The sequence below is a fragment of the Aphanomyces astaci genome (genome assembly GCF_000520075.1).
Source record: "Aphanomyces astaci strain APO3 unplaced genomic scaffold supercont1.4, whole genome shotgun sequence".
NCBI lineage: Eukaryota > Oomycota > Saprolegniomycetes > Saprolegniales > Verrucalvaceae > Aphanomyces > Aphanomyces astaci.
In genome coordinates this window covers 1636456-1652531 of record NW_009798267.1, presented here as the reverse complement: position 1 = coordinate 1652531, position 16076 = coordinate 1636456, and the positions used below count along the sequence as shown (strand labels likewise).

The 16076-nt window shown below is 50.5% G+C and overlaps 5 protein-coding genes and 2 non-coding genes across 10 annotated transcripts; 3 read left to right on the top strand and 4 right to left on the bottom strand.

The window, feature by feature from the left end:
• Positions 1–336: 336 nt before the first annotated feature.
• On the top strand, positions 337–1625 carry H257_02726. 2 transcript variants are annotated; one of them, XM_009826488.1, is made up of 5 exons: positions 337–822; positions 870–931; positions 996–1073; positions 1128–1188; positions 1272–1625. In XM_009826488.1, the coding sequence occupies exons 1-5, from the start codon at positions 351–353 to the stop codon at positions 1595–1597; spliced, it is 999 nt and encodes a 332-aa protein (XP_009824790.1). In that variant the 5' UTR covers positions 337–350; the 3' UTR covers positions 1598–1625. The 2 variants fall into 2 exon arrangements, with proteins under 2 accessions (XP_009824790.1, XP_009824791.1); XM_009826489.1 differs by lacking the exon at positions 1272–1625 and having other exon boundaries at positions 1128–1268.
• Positions 1626–1845: 220 nt separating this feature from the next.
• Positions 1846–3435, bottom strand: H257_02725 (hypothetical protein; the record flags this gene model as incomplete). Its single annotated transcript, XM_009826487.1, has 1 exon — positions 1846–3435. One exon carries the CDS (start codon positions 3433–3435, stop codon positions 1846–1848), a length of 1590 nt encoding a protein of 529 aa, XP_009824789.1.
• A 529-nt stretch (positions 3436–3964) lies between these two features.
• H257_02724 lies at positions 3965–6263 on the bottom strand. Of its 2 annotated transcripts, none has more exons than XM_009826485.1 (6): positions 6079–6263; positions 5776–6019; positions 5447–5730; positions 5000–5394; positions 4750–4947; positions 3965–4692 (listed from the first exon to the last, which is right to left on the bottom strand). In XM_009826485.1, the coding sequence occupies exons 1-6, from the start codon at positions 6245–6247 to the stop codon at positions 4063–4065; spliced, it is 1920 nt and encodes a 639-aa protein (XP_009824787.1). In that variant the 5' UTR covers positions 6248–6263; the 3' UTR covers positions 3965–4062. The 2 variants fall into 2 exon arrangements, with proteins under 2 accessions (XP_009824787.1, XP_009824788.1); XM_009826486.1 differs by having other exon boundaries at positions 5776–6005; positions 6213–6263.
• Positions 6264–6349: 86 nt separating this feature from the next.
• H257_02723 lies at positions 6350–6430 on the top strand. The gene has a single exon. It is a non-coding gene; the product is annotated as a tRNA-Ser (tRNA).
• Positions 6431–7014: 584 nt separating this feature from the next.
• On the bottom strand, positions 7015–7095 carry H257_02722. The gene has a single exon. It is a non-coding gene; the product is annotated as a tRNA-Ser (tRNA).
• Positions 7096–7698: 603 nt separating this feature from the next.
• On the top strand, positions 7699–14149 carry H257_02721. 2 transcript variants are annotated; one of them, XM_009826484.1, is made up of 10 exons: positions 7699–7932; positions 7978–8507; positions 8570–8952; positions 9011–9599; positions 9676–11457; positions 11522–11859; positions 11933–12064; positions 12132–12249; positions 12340–13406; positions 13470–14149. In XM_009826484.1, exons 1-10 carry the CDS (start codon positions 7752–7754, stop codon positions 14059–14061), a joined length of 5712 nt encoding a protein of 1903 aa, XP_009824786.1. In that variant the 5' UTR covers positions 7699–7751; the 3' UTR covers positions 14062–14149. The 2 variants fall into 2 exon arrangements, with proteins under 2 accessions (XP_009824786.1, XP_009824785.1); XM_009826483.1 differs by having other exon boundaries at positions 12340–14149.
• Positions 14150–14513: 364 nt separating this feature from the next.
• On the bottom strand, positions 14514–15131 carry H257_02720 (hypothetical protein). The gene has a single exon (XM_009826482.1). The coding sequence runs from the start codon at positions 15078–15080 to the stop codon at positions 14604–14606; it is 477 nt and encodes a 158-aa protein (XP_009824784.1). The 5' UTR covers positions 15081–15131; the 3' UTR covers positions 14514–14603.
• Between the last annotated feature and the right edge of the window lie 945 nt (positions 15132–16076).

Sequence of the window (16076 nt, the reverse complement as noted above, 5' to 3'; positions counted from 1 at the left end):
CCATTGGAGGGAATAGATTGAGTACACTGTCGGCGCCAAATTTAACGTTAGGTTGGCAACACATCGCCCCGCAGTACACAAGCATTGCGATGGCCATATGACCATATAAACACATCATTTCCACGCCTTCGATCATTAGGTAAAGAATATCTCGATATCATTGCACGCAAAATTTGTAGCTTATCGACGCCGCCGACGGACGGGGTGAAGAAAGATCTCGATTTGTCGAAAGGGCACCATCGGATGATTCGTCAAAAAAATAATATTGTTTAGTATCTTTCATTAAGTAAACAGAATAAAGAATAAAACTTCTTATAAAAATTATACCGGTAACCATTTTGTATCGATTCATGCTGCCATACTGCTCGAGCGATGCCAGCTACACATGGATGTGCCTCCGTGGCGTGGTGTTGGGTACCCTGTCGCTCGGTACGGTAGTCTTCTGCTTATACGCCATATACATCATGCTTCCTGCGTGCATCCATGTATCCCAACACCGTCCCAGCATGGCACTGGTCGTCTTGGCCGCGCTCGAAATGACGTGCGTCTTGCTTCGGTGTGTATGGGTCGACGAACCCAAACTCATGATAGCCGCCAAGTACTGCCGAGGAATTCAAGTGTCCATCTCGTGCTGGCTGTATGGCCTCATGGCGTGCGACATCACTGGCAAAAGGTCGCTAATGTATGGCCTGTTGATGCCGCTGCTCGTGGCCGTAGCGGTTCTCATGACTGCCGACGTTCTGATCATGCTGAATGACCCGTACGTCGATTGTCATCACGCGTCCTGGCTTGTCATGTCCTTGGCCTCGTCCACGTTGGCAGGTGCGACCAACGACTGCATAATGCCACCAACCCTCATGAACATGTAGTGAGTTTTGCAGCAGCGGGTGGGGTCGTGTTGAAGGAAATCAAGCTCGCGTCTGCGATGCAGGTCTTGTCCACTGCAATCTCAGTTTATTGCAATATTCAGGACAATCACTGACGAGATCTTGTAGAGGCATTTGCATCAAACACTAATCTCGCACCACAAGGAACTGGACCATACGTATCATCAATTGTGGTGGCTCGTTGTGGTACATTCTATGTAACCTATCCTCACTAGTTGGACAAATGATTTGTTTCTGTAGATCAACATGATTAGTTCCGTGCTCCAGCTCTCGTACGATCTGTACATTACCTACGTCGTTGGTACGAACTATACGTACACTAGTGCAACTTGAACCACCAAATATCATATTTGAAGTTGCACCATTGAACCACTTGACTTTTAGGTGACGAACCGTGTGCAAAAATCTTTTACGACGACGACGATGGAGCGATTGAGCAAATCGTTCGGCTCGGACTGGCCTTGGCTACGTTTGTCTACCCGGAATGGGTCACCGTCTATGTGTTCTTCTGGAGCTCTCGACACAACTACGCCACGCACCACATGGACGTTCCAGACATCGAGTCCACCACCGATGACGAAGAAGGTAGTCGCAGAGGACTGCTTGTGAACGACGACAGTCCCAGCGATGCCATGTACCACCACATCCTTGACTTCGACGCTTTATCATCGCACAGGCAGGACCAGTTACCCCTAAGGCACGGCAAATAATATAGCAAATTATGAATAACTTTTGAAGGTTTGAAACAGTACAGTACATTTGCTGTTAATCCAGTGTTCCACGCACACTGGCCTTGACGATACTTACAGTATGAATGATAACTGCTACTTCGAAGTAATACATATTATTACTTCAAATCCTTTACTAACGTTACCGAAAGCAGTGCTCTGGTAAATATCACAAACTCGGGGGTTGGTGGCGCTTGCTAATATTCCAAATTACAGGGGTAGCTAGCTAGCTACCTTCCATTCGGTAGCCTGATGGAGGTTTGCACATTCAGCACCACGTTGGCCGCGCAAACGAACGTTGTGAGCACGGTAAATGCGATCCCACCGGCGCCACAGCCAGCCTGGACGAATTGCTTGAGGACACATACGTGTTCCTTCTGTGCAGGCAGAAGCACCAGGAGCAGAAGCGACGCCATTGGGATGCCACCAAGCACGAGGATCGATTCTGGAGAGTGTTGGTCGTTCGGAAACGCAGTGGCGACCGCAGCTCGGATGGCGATGTGAAACGGATGGCTCAGGGTGGCCGACGCGGCCAGCATGGCCACAGTGAGACCTTCCGTGCCTCTGCCTGCCATTTCGACGGCGACGAACCCACGAAGAAGGGGCGGCACCCCGTGGGCTAACCCACTGCACACGACCATGATTCCATCAAAGTCAGTGGAACGCAGGACATAATTCCACACAGAAAACAGCTCTGGAACAGTGGTGACGACGACGAGCCAGCCCGTAGCCAGGGCTAGCGTCCATCTCCACGACTTCTGGCGAGCAGCAAAGCCCACGCCAAAGACCATCAGTGCTTGACAGAGGTGGTAGCCGGTGGCTACACCGTAGGAAGTCGAAGATGTTGTGTCGATGGTGGCTACCTGGGGGGTCTCCACGAGTGGCCAACAGAGAGAGTGACAGAACCAAAACGCAGTCACTTGCCACGTAAGCGGCAAGTGAAACAAGCTTTGGCGGGCGAGATGCCAGAACGGCAAGCTCAACCTGTTGGGTTGTTCAAACGGTTGGTCACGCATTCGCAGCCCTGCTACGATAGCCAACACACACACCACCGCCACAATGACGTAGCCGGTTTGGACAGTGCGGCCGTCCCACGGCTGTAGCTGCGACTTCGGCGTGATGGACGGAGGCGACGACGACGACACCCATCCAAAAGCTTGGACAGACACGGCAGTGAGCATGTATCGTGCGGCGAACGCTGAGGATTGGAGGCGGCCTCGTTCGACGAACGATTCGCGTTGAGCCAATTGTACTACCCATGCTTCAATCGCTGTCGTTACAGTGGTCATGCCCGCGGTAGCCACCAAAGCTGCGACGCCGACGATCCCGGACAAGGTGGAGTTGTTTGGTTGATTGGTGCTGATTGTGTCGTCAAGGGCTAGTACGACGACGGAGGCTGTACCACAAAGCAACCATCCCAGCACGAGAAAGGGGCGGCGACGGCGGTGACAGGCGTCGCTGAGACCACCCACGAGAAGGCTGCACGTCCACGACAAGATGGAAAGCAGTGGGGCCAACGCTGGAGCTCTGTGATGCACAAACAGATCCAACGCTCCGATCGCAAATCCACTCAAGGCATATTGCACCAGCAGACCGGTGGTTTCCCACGTCATAAACGCCATCGACCCACGATCGTGTTCCATGATCGTGGACCGATCAGGGTCTTCCAGCGACCGACACGTGGCGAAAAAGTTGGCGTGCAGAGTGTCCAGAACGTTGGAGTAGTCCGCCCCTTCGGACTGACACGACAGCGACGGCACTGCCAAGATGCGCAGGCCACCGGAGGTGGTCTTGGGAACTTCATATTCGTCAATGGACATGGTAGTATAACGAGGAATGAGTCAATGACTGTACTATGACGCTGAAATCCATATACGAATGGTTTGAGTAGCCGATGACACGTCGAGGCGACACATTGAAGTACACTGTGCACATGGCTGCATCTCCTGAGTCAATGAAAATATCGCTATTAGACTACAAAGGAGATGTATAGAGGCACGCTTGAATTTCTCCATCACAAAGCCGAGACTGTTCACCTCGAAACTATCCAATCGTCTGTCTATTTTCGTTTTTGGTCGTTGTAGTCAGAACACCCGGTGCTGTTAGAGAACATCCCGACTACCATGTCAGTCAAGTAGCAGCATCTGCTAGCTTTGTTGGAGGATTTTGTGCCTTTTAGAGGCTTTTCCTCAGGTCGAGAAGACAGCGCAGACATTTCGTCACCAATGTCGTGGCCAATCATAGTCTAGTTTGATAGCACTCCACTTCCTGTTCTCCGTTCTGCTGCTCACTGGTCTGCCCCGTCCTCTCCACTGTTGTCATAAAACGTTAGACGGAGTGCAATGTCAACTGCAATCTCGTGTGTATTACAATCTACTCACAGTCAATACAGACTGTATCGTACATCCATGACGAATCTAAGCCTTGTTGTGTTGCATTCAATGTGATCAACGTCTACTATCTTCGCCTGCCATGCTGAGGCATTCATACACTATGTGGACATTGAGGTCACATCGATGCATGCATAGCACTTCGACCATGAGGTCCCACACCAACGACACATTCCAGTCGTTGACCGTCATGGCGTGGGTGTCCAGCACCACCGTTGCATTCATGTCTTGACGTTGCATACATAGTTGTTCGGCCACGTACAGAACGGTGACCGGCCGAAGGTGCCACGCGATGGCATCTCGAGCCACTTGTCGAGCCACATATTGCATCCGACACCATCGAACGTGCTGGTCTTTGCCCCCACCATTGTCAGCATTGTTAGCATGGTTCTGTTCACTGGGGGAGTTGATGGTCGTGGTGCTGCTGATGTTGAGCTTGTGCTGGTGGTGGTTGGCTTGTACTTTAGCTCGCAGCGCCATCATAACTGGAGCATACTTCGAGTGTTCATGACTGGCACTGACTTCTAAGATACGCAATTGACTACTCGTTTGAACTACGGCGTCGATACGAAGAATCGCGTTGTCCAAGCATGGAAAGCGACCTAAGTGAAGGGCGTGGAGCCGTGGGTGGTTGACCGCCGCCTTCACCAGATCCACTACGCCGTTCAAAGTGCATTGGTTACCTCCCTAATAAGTACCACCTCAACAACGAGGTCAACAAAGGAATTGGCTCGTACAACTCACCACATCCAGACTTTGAAGGGTTAAGCACCGGTGAAAGAGCACTTGGAACACAGATAAGACGTGATCGGTCATGTGGTTTCGAGCAAGATTCAAACGTTCAAACGAGCAGCCCCATGCAATTCCAGCGACGAGAGCAGCGACGTCCACGTCTTGGAGGCCGCAGTTGGCCAGTGTCAAAGCAGTTAGCCGGACGGTTCCCTAGAAAGCGCCAAGGTCGTTAGATAAACCATACTTCAATACAAGTACCAACCTGCACAAATGTGTGGTAAATATGGGCATTCAGTCGTCTTGGCCACGTAGGACAAGTTGCAGTGGAGTTGATGATGTGCAGCTCCCGTAGGGGCCACTCCGTCGAGTTGTCGCGAATGGCCATGAGAAGGGCAAATAAACCATCCCCGCCAACGTTATTGTCCACAAGGGTGATGCTAAAGAGCGACATCGACACGGACAAGCTAGGGGCGAAGAGCCGAAGCCCCGCCAGCGTGAGGGTGTTGTTTCGAAGAACGAGGTGCGTGGTTGCGTGCGATCGACGTAGGGCGTGGCCCAGGCTGACACAGTCCACTTCCGTCAGCTGCACATGCTCCAGTCGAGTGATTTCGGCCTTTCGCTCAGATTGGGCCATCGCTCGAACCACCTCTTCTGCGACTGTCGCCCGCATTCAGTAAATCTATTAACAAGATGTAGGATCATGACGCACCTTGATGAGCCACTTGACGGGTGTTCCGGCGGGCGCAGTGTTCGATGAACACGACTCGCTCTGGCTGTTCGATTCCGTAGGCCTTGGAGTTGGCCACATCAATCGACGTAACTACTGTGCATTTTTTCATCGCACTAGCCAAGTGAGCGACTCCTGCGTCTGTGATGGCATTCCCGAGGAGGTTGATGCGCCATTTCCGCGTCGGTGTCGGAGTAAACTTGAGCTGCTGAAGGGCCGATGCCAACATCGCTGCGCCGTCGTCGTCAATTCGGTTGCGAGACAGACTACTCACTCGATTATACATTGTTAGTCAGGATATGGATACGTACTCGAGCATATCTAGAACGGTGTTGCGGCCCCGTTGAATAAACATTGCCCAATCGGCAATACCATCCGAGCCAAGGTTGCATTGCCGAAGCGAGAGGCGGCGAAGTCTTGCGTTGGCATGGAGCGACAAGGACAGGCACTTCGAACCGTGGGAACCGATTGAGTTTCCGCTCAAGTCACACGACGTGAGACTAGACTTATGCTCGAGCATATCTGCGACTACCACTGCCATCTTTGGCCCACATCCTATCCACCAGCACAAGTCCATGGTCAGGTTGAAATGATGAGCATGTTAATGTCGGTACCAAGGTGGCTCAGTGTGAGGGCAGTAATGTTTGCATTCATTCGCACAGCTCGAATCGCGGCGTCAAGGAGTTCGTCAGACATGGGGACGCCATGGATTTTCAAGTGCAAACGAGATCCATCCACTATGCAATACCTTTGGAGGCGGGGGTCGACTTCGGCGTAAAGCATGGCTACCTTGACTTCCACACCAGTAAGTGAAACCGTCGTGAGCAGTTACTTCAAAACTTGATTTGTTATATTATATTATAATTTCTGCTATAACGACATCAAGTCAGCTTGGCCGAGTGGTTAAGGCGTTAGCCTGCTAAGTTAATGGGGCAACCCGCGTGAGTTCGAATCTCACAGCTGACGATCGTTTTTCTCCCCTTAATGTTGTTTTGCTCGATAAATTTGGTTCGATATGAAATGTGATGAACTCAATGCCATTTCGATTTACTCGATGGTATGGCTCTCCTTCAACCCCGGTTGATAAAGCCTCATCATAGCTAGCTTTCTTTGCCTGCATAAGCTCCCGTAATAACATGAAAACTTGAACTCCTGTGAGTTCAAGTTTTCATGTGTATTACAGTCAATGCCATTTACCTAAGATACTCGACTTGAACTGTGAGTTTCCACGCATTGCAGTCGTAACGTTATGAAGAACAAAAGTTTGACGGTTGGTTTTACTAGTATGGGGTTGCAAGGAATATAGTTGTACCCTGCTGGAGGACCTGGTGAAATCATGACACTCCATACCGGTAGGTCTGGTACAAGTATGATTGTTGTACGTTTGGTACAAGTACAGTACTAGAAGCTTAAAGTTAGTATTCAAAGCTCCAAAAGCAGCTAGTACGCGGCCGAGGCCATTAAGTGCCCGCTGAGTGATCTTAACTTTACAGCGTAATATCAATATCAATATTAAAGTTAATATTCAAAATCTATGGACGAAAAAGGATCGTCAGCTGTGAGATTCGAACTCACGCGGGTTGCCCCATTAACTTAGCAGGCTAACGCCTTAACCACTCGGCCAAGCTGACTTGATACTTTGAGTCAAAATATAATGTACTAATCGTTACACTTGGAAATTTATGTGAATCTGACATTGCCCAGCGTAAAAACCCAGTAGATTGCCCGATATCAGAGAATGGCCCGGAACACTTTTCATGATGAAACTTATTTAATTACATACAAACTCTAGTGAATATGCTTCATATTGGTGATAGAATTTCGAGGCCCACAGTTTCGATGTACCGCATTTGTGTATTCACTGTCAAGGTTAAAATAAATTTAGAGTCATCTACTGATCTTCTCAAAATTCACAATTTTGACTTTGACCAGCAATAACTTGGTGAAGCATACATTGAATCCTTCAAAGTTTGCTTGTATGATGTAGTGCGTTCAATCCTCTATAACAACATAGTTGAAAGTTCATCCAAATCGTATTGTTTCTAGAGAAAACGTAAAAAACCTAAGGGGTCGATTTTTGGGCCATCTACTGGTTTTTTACGTTATACTTATCGTGGTTTGATTTCTTTGTCAGGCCTTCATATGCGTGAAATGGTAACTTTATCGCTTCAAGTTTTGTGATGGTCACCATCGAACGTTTCGGTAGCCTAACGTTATCTATTCTTCGATTTTACGTGTCATTGGCAGGTAGATTTATTGCGAGGGAAGTGGTCGTTTGGGTGCGGCAATGCCATTGCCGCCCTCGATAGGCGACGAAGATGCAATCATCAAACACATCTTTCACGTGTACGCAGACGTTCCAACCCATCGGTTGTCCAACTCCAACTTTCGACGGCTCACACTGGATGCACCGAACCTGCTCACGCCGTGGTTTGGTATGGTGGACGTCGACTTGGCGTACGCCCAAGGTATCACATCCTCGCTCACAGCTCAATCTTCATGCTCATGTATAGCTCGAGGCCATTCGTGCCGCCGCCTCGATGTGACCCAGTTTGTCGAAGCGCTTGTACTTCTCGCGTGGCGCAAATACCCCGAGGAAGCACAGCAGGATGCGTTTCTTCGTCTTCTCAACGAAAGCATTTATCTTTTGCCGGTGGCTTCAAAACTTGCACACGCACGAGCTGCAGAATTTGCCACCGCCCGACTCGGGCGGTCTGCAAATCAAGTCGATGCATTCGATTCGTTACTGCCACTGACGTCGTCTTCACCTTGTTTCGCATGGAAACAACAACATGATGTCGACATCCTCGGCGATTTCCTAGCTGGCGACTATGGCGCCGTGGATAACACGGATGATTCGGACCCCGAAGTTGCGCCTCTGGAGTCGCTCATGACGTGGCACGCTGACGGAGATGCTGCATTGACACTGGATGACGCTACGTCGTCACAACCTGTTGGACATACCAGAGTCGCCGCCGCCGCGTACTTGCTGGGTACCATGCGCGCGATCATCAAGTCCAACCAACGAGCCAAACGACGTCGTGTACGACCACGATCTTATTGACGCTGTCGTGATGACTTGTGACCGTATATTTCTTCCATTAGGCTTTTCAAATCTGGCACGATCGAAATGACTGTATATCCTGTCGAATTGCATGGCTCGCAATGATTCTAAAAGGTCGCTGCCATCGCAAAGTGCACTTGGCGTGGACTCTGTGGCAGCGCAATTACAAACACTCTAAAGTGACCCAACAACAGCGGTTGCAGTCACTCGAGTGGACACGAGCTCGACAAACACAACTCCTACAAGCGATTATGACCCAGTGGTATCAGACCGTCGCCGCCACCGCAGTAGTTCGTGCTCAATTCCGACGTATGTGGAAACAACTGACGTTCCGACGTCTTCGATCGAGGTGGCTGCGGTGGCGGTTGTGCACTGTGCACCGACGAACTTGTGTGTTGAGCGTGCGTCGTATGCAGAGAATGCGGTGAGGAGTTAGTTAGTTAGACTGTTGTGAATTGCCTTTGACTGAATGACTTGTGTAGGGGCAAGAAACAACTGCAGCTGGTGTGGTCGGTGTGGCAGCGACACTGTGCAAAGTTGAACGCGCTGAGCTTCGTAATGTGGAAGACGTGGCAACGCACAAGTCGCTCAATTTGCATGGCGCTCTTGACCGAGGCAGCCTCCAAGACGGCCAAACGCGCGAGCGCGCACAACTTGATTCGCATGGTTGCCACGTGGAAGCTAATGAGTGCTTGGATGACGTGGACGCACCAGATTTCAGTGCAAACTCACTTGGTGGCTTGGAATCGTCGCGGTAACCAACGGATGATTCACAACATCCTGAGAATGTGGCAGGAATGGATGGTCCAATGGAAGCTTCAGAAACGATCGACACGTCGACTTGTGCAGATGGTTGGACGACGAGTGCTTTCCAGGACACTTTACACGTTGCGCAAGGCATCTTGGTCTCGTAAAGTGCACCTTGGCCAGTCAATATTGATTCACGAGAGGACGATGGCGATGGCGTCGTTTCTACGGACGACCTTGCGGCACCTTCGACGACAGCGCCTCGGTCGGGCTTATACAAACTGGACTCTTCATACACTTCAACATCGATTTCAAACACGTCGGGTAATGTGCATACATTGTACTTTCCCCAGCTTCTCCAACATGACGTTATCAACATGTCGACATGTTTTGCAAGTAGCGTCTTGAGAATGCTCTCTCCAAGGTCTTCCTACTGGTCGGCCACGGTGCCCTTCAGTACAGGGCACTGCAAACTCGGTTTCACCAATGGCGTACGCTCTCCACTGTGTTACGCGATACGTCAGCGCACAATGCACAACGTCACAACGACGATGTCTCACATCGACACGCTCTCGGCTTGCAGTTGTTGGGTCACACAAGTCGACGCCACCACCACAGTCGCGTGACGAAATTGTTTCGACGGTGGATGCAGTACAGTTGCCACGTGGCAGCATCAGCCGCAGCAATCCAACGAGCGACCCAATTGTGGACGAAAGTTCACGTGCTGCGGCCGGCGTGGCGGCTCTGGCGGGCTACATGCCGTCGGTTTACGTTAATCGCCCGTTGTTTCGAGCACTTTCATCGATATCAACGCCGTCGAACACTCCAGGGGTTGTACACGTGGCACGCACACACACAAGTAGCACATCACGAGGACACGAGGTTGGTACTGCGCAGCCAATTGGTTCGGCATGTCCTTGGTCCAATCGTCAAACGAATGGTTCGGAGACATCAACAGATATCATGGATAAAGTGGTGGGAGCACATATCCCATGCCATCGACGCAGCGACTCGACAAGCGCTGTTTGTACGGTGGTGGCGGCAACACCGTCGTCATCAGCATGCAAAATCTCTTCAAAGCGCTTTGGTCAAGTGGACAATGCACATTGCCGACCGTCGACACCAATGGCGGATGGAAGGTCTGCTAGAAATTTACGCGAGCCAGAAAGTTCGATCGTCGAGGCGGCTCGCGTTTCTGACTTGGACACTGGCCGTGTCCCGTCACCAGGCCAATCGACGGTCACTTTGCCGTTTGAAGCGACTGTGGGTTCGAGAACAGCTCGTTCGACACGGATTTCGTTGGTGGCGCCGTCGACTTGCGTTACAGCGACTCAACATCATGTGTTTCCACCATCACTTGTCTTTTGCCGTCAACAAATGGAGGGGCGTGACGCGTGAAGCAGCGGCTACCGCGTTGAAATCGACGACTCTGGGTCATCTCGTTGAAATAAAGCGCCGATTGTGGATGCGCCAGCGTTGGACGCAGTGGTGCCACGTCACACATGCGTCATGTTTGTGGCAAGTGGGCTGGAGTCGCGAGCATAGTGCGCACTTTTATTGGAATGCCTTGACGGGTCGGTCGCAATGGGAACCCCCGCAACACAGCGCCATCTCTCGTGGGGGAAGCCACGCCGCAGAACAAGGGGCCGCCCTCGTCCACTCGATTTTAACCCATCGCAACCACCAGCAACTTGAGGCAGCAACACGGCGTGCACTCACTCGATGGCGGATGGAAACGCTCCATGAACGACTGCGTCACCAACTTGCACAGCAACTGCACACGCACGTTGCAGCTACGCATGCGCTGATGCAAGCCCAAGTCACGAGTTGCTACGACACGAGCTGGACGTTGCTCCAACATGTCAAGACGATGGCTGCCGTGTTTGGGCAATGGAAGCTCGTGTGGAAGCACACCAAATACCACGCGGATGTGGTCGTACGAACGACACTGCGGATGCAACTCGCCAAGATCTTCAGGCGCTGGAAACAGTTGAGTTTCGATAGCCAAAGGCAACAACAAAAAACTGTCGACAATCAAATCCGAGCGGGAAAATACCTTCTATCAATTATGGCTCGGAAAGCAACCCGTCGTCAACGTCGTGCGTTCCACCTGCTTCAGCGCCAAACCTCACGCATCAAACTTGTCTACACTCTTCTACGTACGAATCTAGCCCGCACGCAGGTAGGTATAGCTAGGTTCCACCATGTCACACATCCATATGGCTACTGAAACATCGATGTATCAGACTCGAAGATGGTGGCATTGCTGGACTTCTCGCGTGACTGTAACCCGCACGATGGCAATGCAATGTCGGCAATGGCAACATCAACGACTTGTTCAAAGTAGCTGGATGACGTGGCGCCACCAAGTGCACTTCCGCCAACGTCACCGCGTGGGATGTACTCGTTTGGAACGAGTGCTCAATCGCCGAGAGCTCCGACAGCACCTGCGCCAGTGGCTCCGTCGAAGCGACCAATGGCGTCAGCTTCACCGTGTACTCCATTGCGGCCGTAAGCGGAATATCCAACGAGCGTGGGGGACGTGGCAACGAGCATCGGGTGCCCACCAAACAAGCCAAGCAAGGTACATCTACATCTCGAATATAGCCCTAGTGGACTGTATTTTAGAAGGCGGAGTTCATTCGTGGGTTCATTAGAAACGTCCTGCAAGCAATGTATACATGGCGAGTACACGTGCTACAGCGCCAACGAGCTCGAACACTATTGCGCACTTGTATCGGGCTATTAAGTCGTCGCCTTGCGGTGGTTGCCTTGGCGCAGTGGAAATGGTGAGGGTTGGCTACGTGCAAATGCCCTTAAAATACATACACATTTAATTGTGGAATAACATTGTAGGCATACTGTCACGTTACAATCCGTGGCACGTGCGGCTGCCACGTCAACTACGAGCCACTTACGGCTTGCTTGGAGATCTTGGAGCGTCGCCATACGCCAGCATAGGCTGCAAGTCCACGTACGAAATCGCATTGTTTTTTCTTCTCGTTTTTATATGAAATCATAGATAAGACCCAATATTGATCGATATTGTCTCATGTTTTCACAGGCGCTACGACGTGTGATACTCCGCCGTCGCTCCCGCAGTCTCCAATTGAGTTATTCGAGATGGAACTTTTACCTAGTGGGATCGCGGCATTGTCAACAAGTGCAAACTGCATTGCGAAAGTACATGTGCGCTTTACAAACGTATCAGGGCAAGGTCCACGCGTTGTCCAGCATGTTGGCTCGCCGTGCAATAGGATCGGCCATTCGTCATTTCCACCAAGTGCTGCAACGCTACGTCGCTCAAGCGTTCCATACGTGGCGACTCCACAACCGTGCATTCTCATTTCAAGCTAAGCTAGATGTAGCACACGAGACGACTCGGCGACAGATCCAAGTAGCTGCCTGTTGGCGCAAATGGAGCAATTTTCGATGGAGGCGAGTTCAAATGACTTGGTTACACTCGCAGCGGCCGCTCCAACGCGCGCTGGTGTCGGCGACGTTTTCCCGATGGTCGAGTCAGGGATTGGCTCGACGAGCCTCGTGGAAGGCCACGGTGTCGACAATGGAAACTTGTCGCTGGCAAAGGAACCTCCGCTCGCTCTGGAACACCTGGCGGGCAACCATCGAAACCACGAAATGCGACCGTATTAGTCTCTGTCGACTGTGCTTCAATGGATGGTCCACGGCTGTCGTCCGCTGCCACGTCATTCAGCTACGTTCAAGAAATGAACGTCAAGCCCAACGACTCGAGCTATTCCAAGCCCACCGTTGTTTGTGTACATGGCAAGCTTGGACGAGCTATCGACGCGTGGCTCGTCAGCGCGGCATCGCCACCCTTTCCCGGCTACAGTGCCACGTGTACTGGCGCAACTGGACGACCTTTGTCGACCAACAGCGTCGATTCCATTTGCTTGGCAACTACAAAGTCGCCAACTACCATCAGTTCAAGCAAAGGTGCCGAAAACTCGCCTCTATCGTCACTACACTTGGCCGTGCCTGGCTACGAAGGCAATTTGACCTTTGGAACCGCCATTCGCACCAAGTACAAATTGATGGCCTAACGGGCGCTCTAGCTTGGCTAGACGACTCGCACGAGCAGCGCCTTCGTGTTTACGCTGTATGGCACAGGTATGTCATTGAATGTTGCGTGATTCGAGCCTTTCTCAGCGAGTTTACATGGCAAAACGGCAGATGGAGGCGTTTCTCGTGTTCTAGTCGAACCAATCGTCTGGCTAGTCTCCGACAGTGTTTATGGTCGTGGAAACACTGGTATCAACGACATCATCGGAGGCGAGTGCAATTGGCAGCCACAGTGCAACGAATTGCACACTCGCATAGGATGACTAGGTGGCGCCAGTGTGCAGTGTTTCGAACATGGCAACAACGTATTGTGCCGCCATGCCAACGTCCAGGGATGCCCATGGCACATTCAAAACCGCTTTGGACGACCACGAAACCACCACTTCTTTCAGCAGCATGGAGAAAAAACCTGTCCAAAGCATCGTTGTTGCTCTTGGTGCGCCGAAAGAGCCACTACATGGGTGCCCTGATCTTGCACTTGACTTTGCTGAAAAGGCGTGCGCACCACCTCACCCAAGCCTTTCACTCGTGGCACGAACGCAGCGTCGGGACCAAGTGGGTGTGGTGCCTCATGCCTGTGCGACTAGCCAGTGCCATGGTGCAGATCAAGTACCACATATTTGTTGCCAAGCGGGAAGTGTGTCAGTTGTACGACCAACTGCAGGAAGTCGAAAGTACTGGTAGTTCGGAAGTCTACCGGTAGTACACTGCAGCGGTAATCAAGTTTTCCTGTGACCAAACTGTGAATGTCGGACCGGCTACCCTAAATAGTACATGCAATCATGATCATGGAAGTGAAGTGTTAGTCATAATGCGAGCCGGGGAGAAACTCGCCAGTGTAACGTTATGCCGCAGCTTGCCTAACGTTATTAGTGAATATGTGCAGCAAGGTTAGGAGTGCCAGAAGGCTGCGGGAAATAACGAACATAGCCTTCCTCGGCGGCATAAGCGAGGATAAACGTACGTCTAGACGAAGTTTAGTTGAGTTTTGGTGCAAGGCGACTTTGTATTCGACTGTTCAAAACGTGTACATATTGAGGACGATGCCAATCCTTCAAAATGGCAATTAAAAGCAGTGCACGTTGCTTTCTTTTTTCATCAGGCTGAACTCAATTCGGAAATACTAACCCATCTTTTGCTCGAAAATAATGTTGTTTTTCCATGCATGGGGCATACAGTATTAGACGTCTGTGCTTATATTTGCAGTTAAATGTACGTGAGGTGTCGTCGATCACGATCTGCGATCTAGGGCTTCTTGGTTGTCGTGACCACCGATGTAGTGGCCTTGGTTGTGGTAGGAGCAGCGGTCGTGGCCTTGGCAGTCGTGGGAGCCGCGGTCGTCGGCTTGACAATGGTAGTGTTGGTCCCGGTGGAGTTCCACACACAGCCCCACGCGCCAGACGGGATCTTTTGGCACACCGAGTTTACAGGGGCGACGCACGTGCTGTTGGCGAACGTCTTCAAGCCCTTGTGGCAGCTGGCCACCGCCTTGTCGCCCTTGACGGGGCACTTGGTGCCGGCAGGCACGAGGCCGCTGCCGCTGCAGATGGGACCCGGAATGGCGTAGGTGGCATCGCCCACCACAGACACGTTGAACCAACGAGCGGTGGTTGTAGGTGTGGCAGGCTTGGCTGTGATAGTGTCACTGGCACTGGTCACTGGCTTGATGGTCTGGGCGGCGACGGCTGCGATCAATGCAGCGAGGAAGATGGTGGTGCGCATGGTAGTAGTAGTAGTAGTCGTACTTGGTGGACAATATCAAAGTGACCAAACCAACCGGTGCATATATGTACTGATCACGAAGCGATCGAATTTTTCAAATTTTCGCGCACGCACGTAGTCGCGACCAGCGATCCTACCACTGCATCGGCCCACTCGACCTACACGTACTATATATACGAAATTCAAAGAAATACAACCATGCGACGCGATCGTTTGAAAATCAGCAATTCCGTGAGGGCAACAGTTCCACTGTTGCTTACACAATCTTTTTACTTAGGGCCCCGTTTGGTAACTTTTCAAAAATAATACTATTAATAGTATTCCATTTTTTGGCAAAATGAGATAAACGAAAAATGCCATTTTCAAAATGGAGGTAAAAGGCCCATTTTGTAATATGACGTTTTGAACCACCTCAAGGAGTAAATCCCACGTCGAATTATTGGATTTAGGTTAACACTCTTCGAGCAAGACATGTTTCTATTTTGATCAGATTTAATATTGAATTCGGCCCCAAAATGGCGTTTTGGGCCTGAATATTGTAATATTTCAGGTTGCCAGATTATTCTTATTACTGTACTACCTCCAGACGGAAATAGAAGTCCCTTTTCATTCTTAGAGGTTTTTTCAGAATTAACCGGAATTAATTATTATATAGAGTCTATTTATATGTATCCGGATACGAGTCACGATTTTATACTGATTATATTATAGACCTGCATTAATTTATATTCTGTACAAAACATAGTTTAAATTGTTGCTGACTATTTTTTCATGCAGGTAGAATGCATGCAAACCACAAACATTCATAGAGTAGAACCGCCTTATCCATTAGGGTATTCATCTTTAAGGTATTATATTCCACAGGGATACGGATCATACAAAGACCTTTACAACAAGCATACTTAGGGCAAAAACAGATAACACCATCAAACAAATCACCAATTTTATTAATTTTCACCAAAAGGGACTTCTATTTCCGTCTGGAGGTAGTATTAA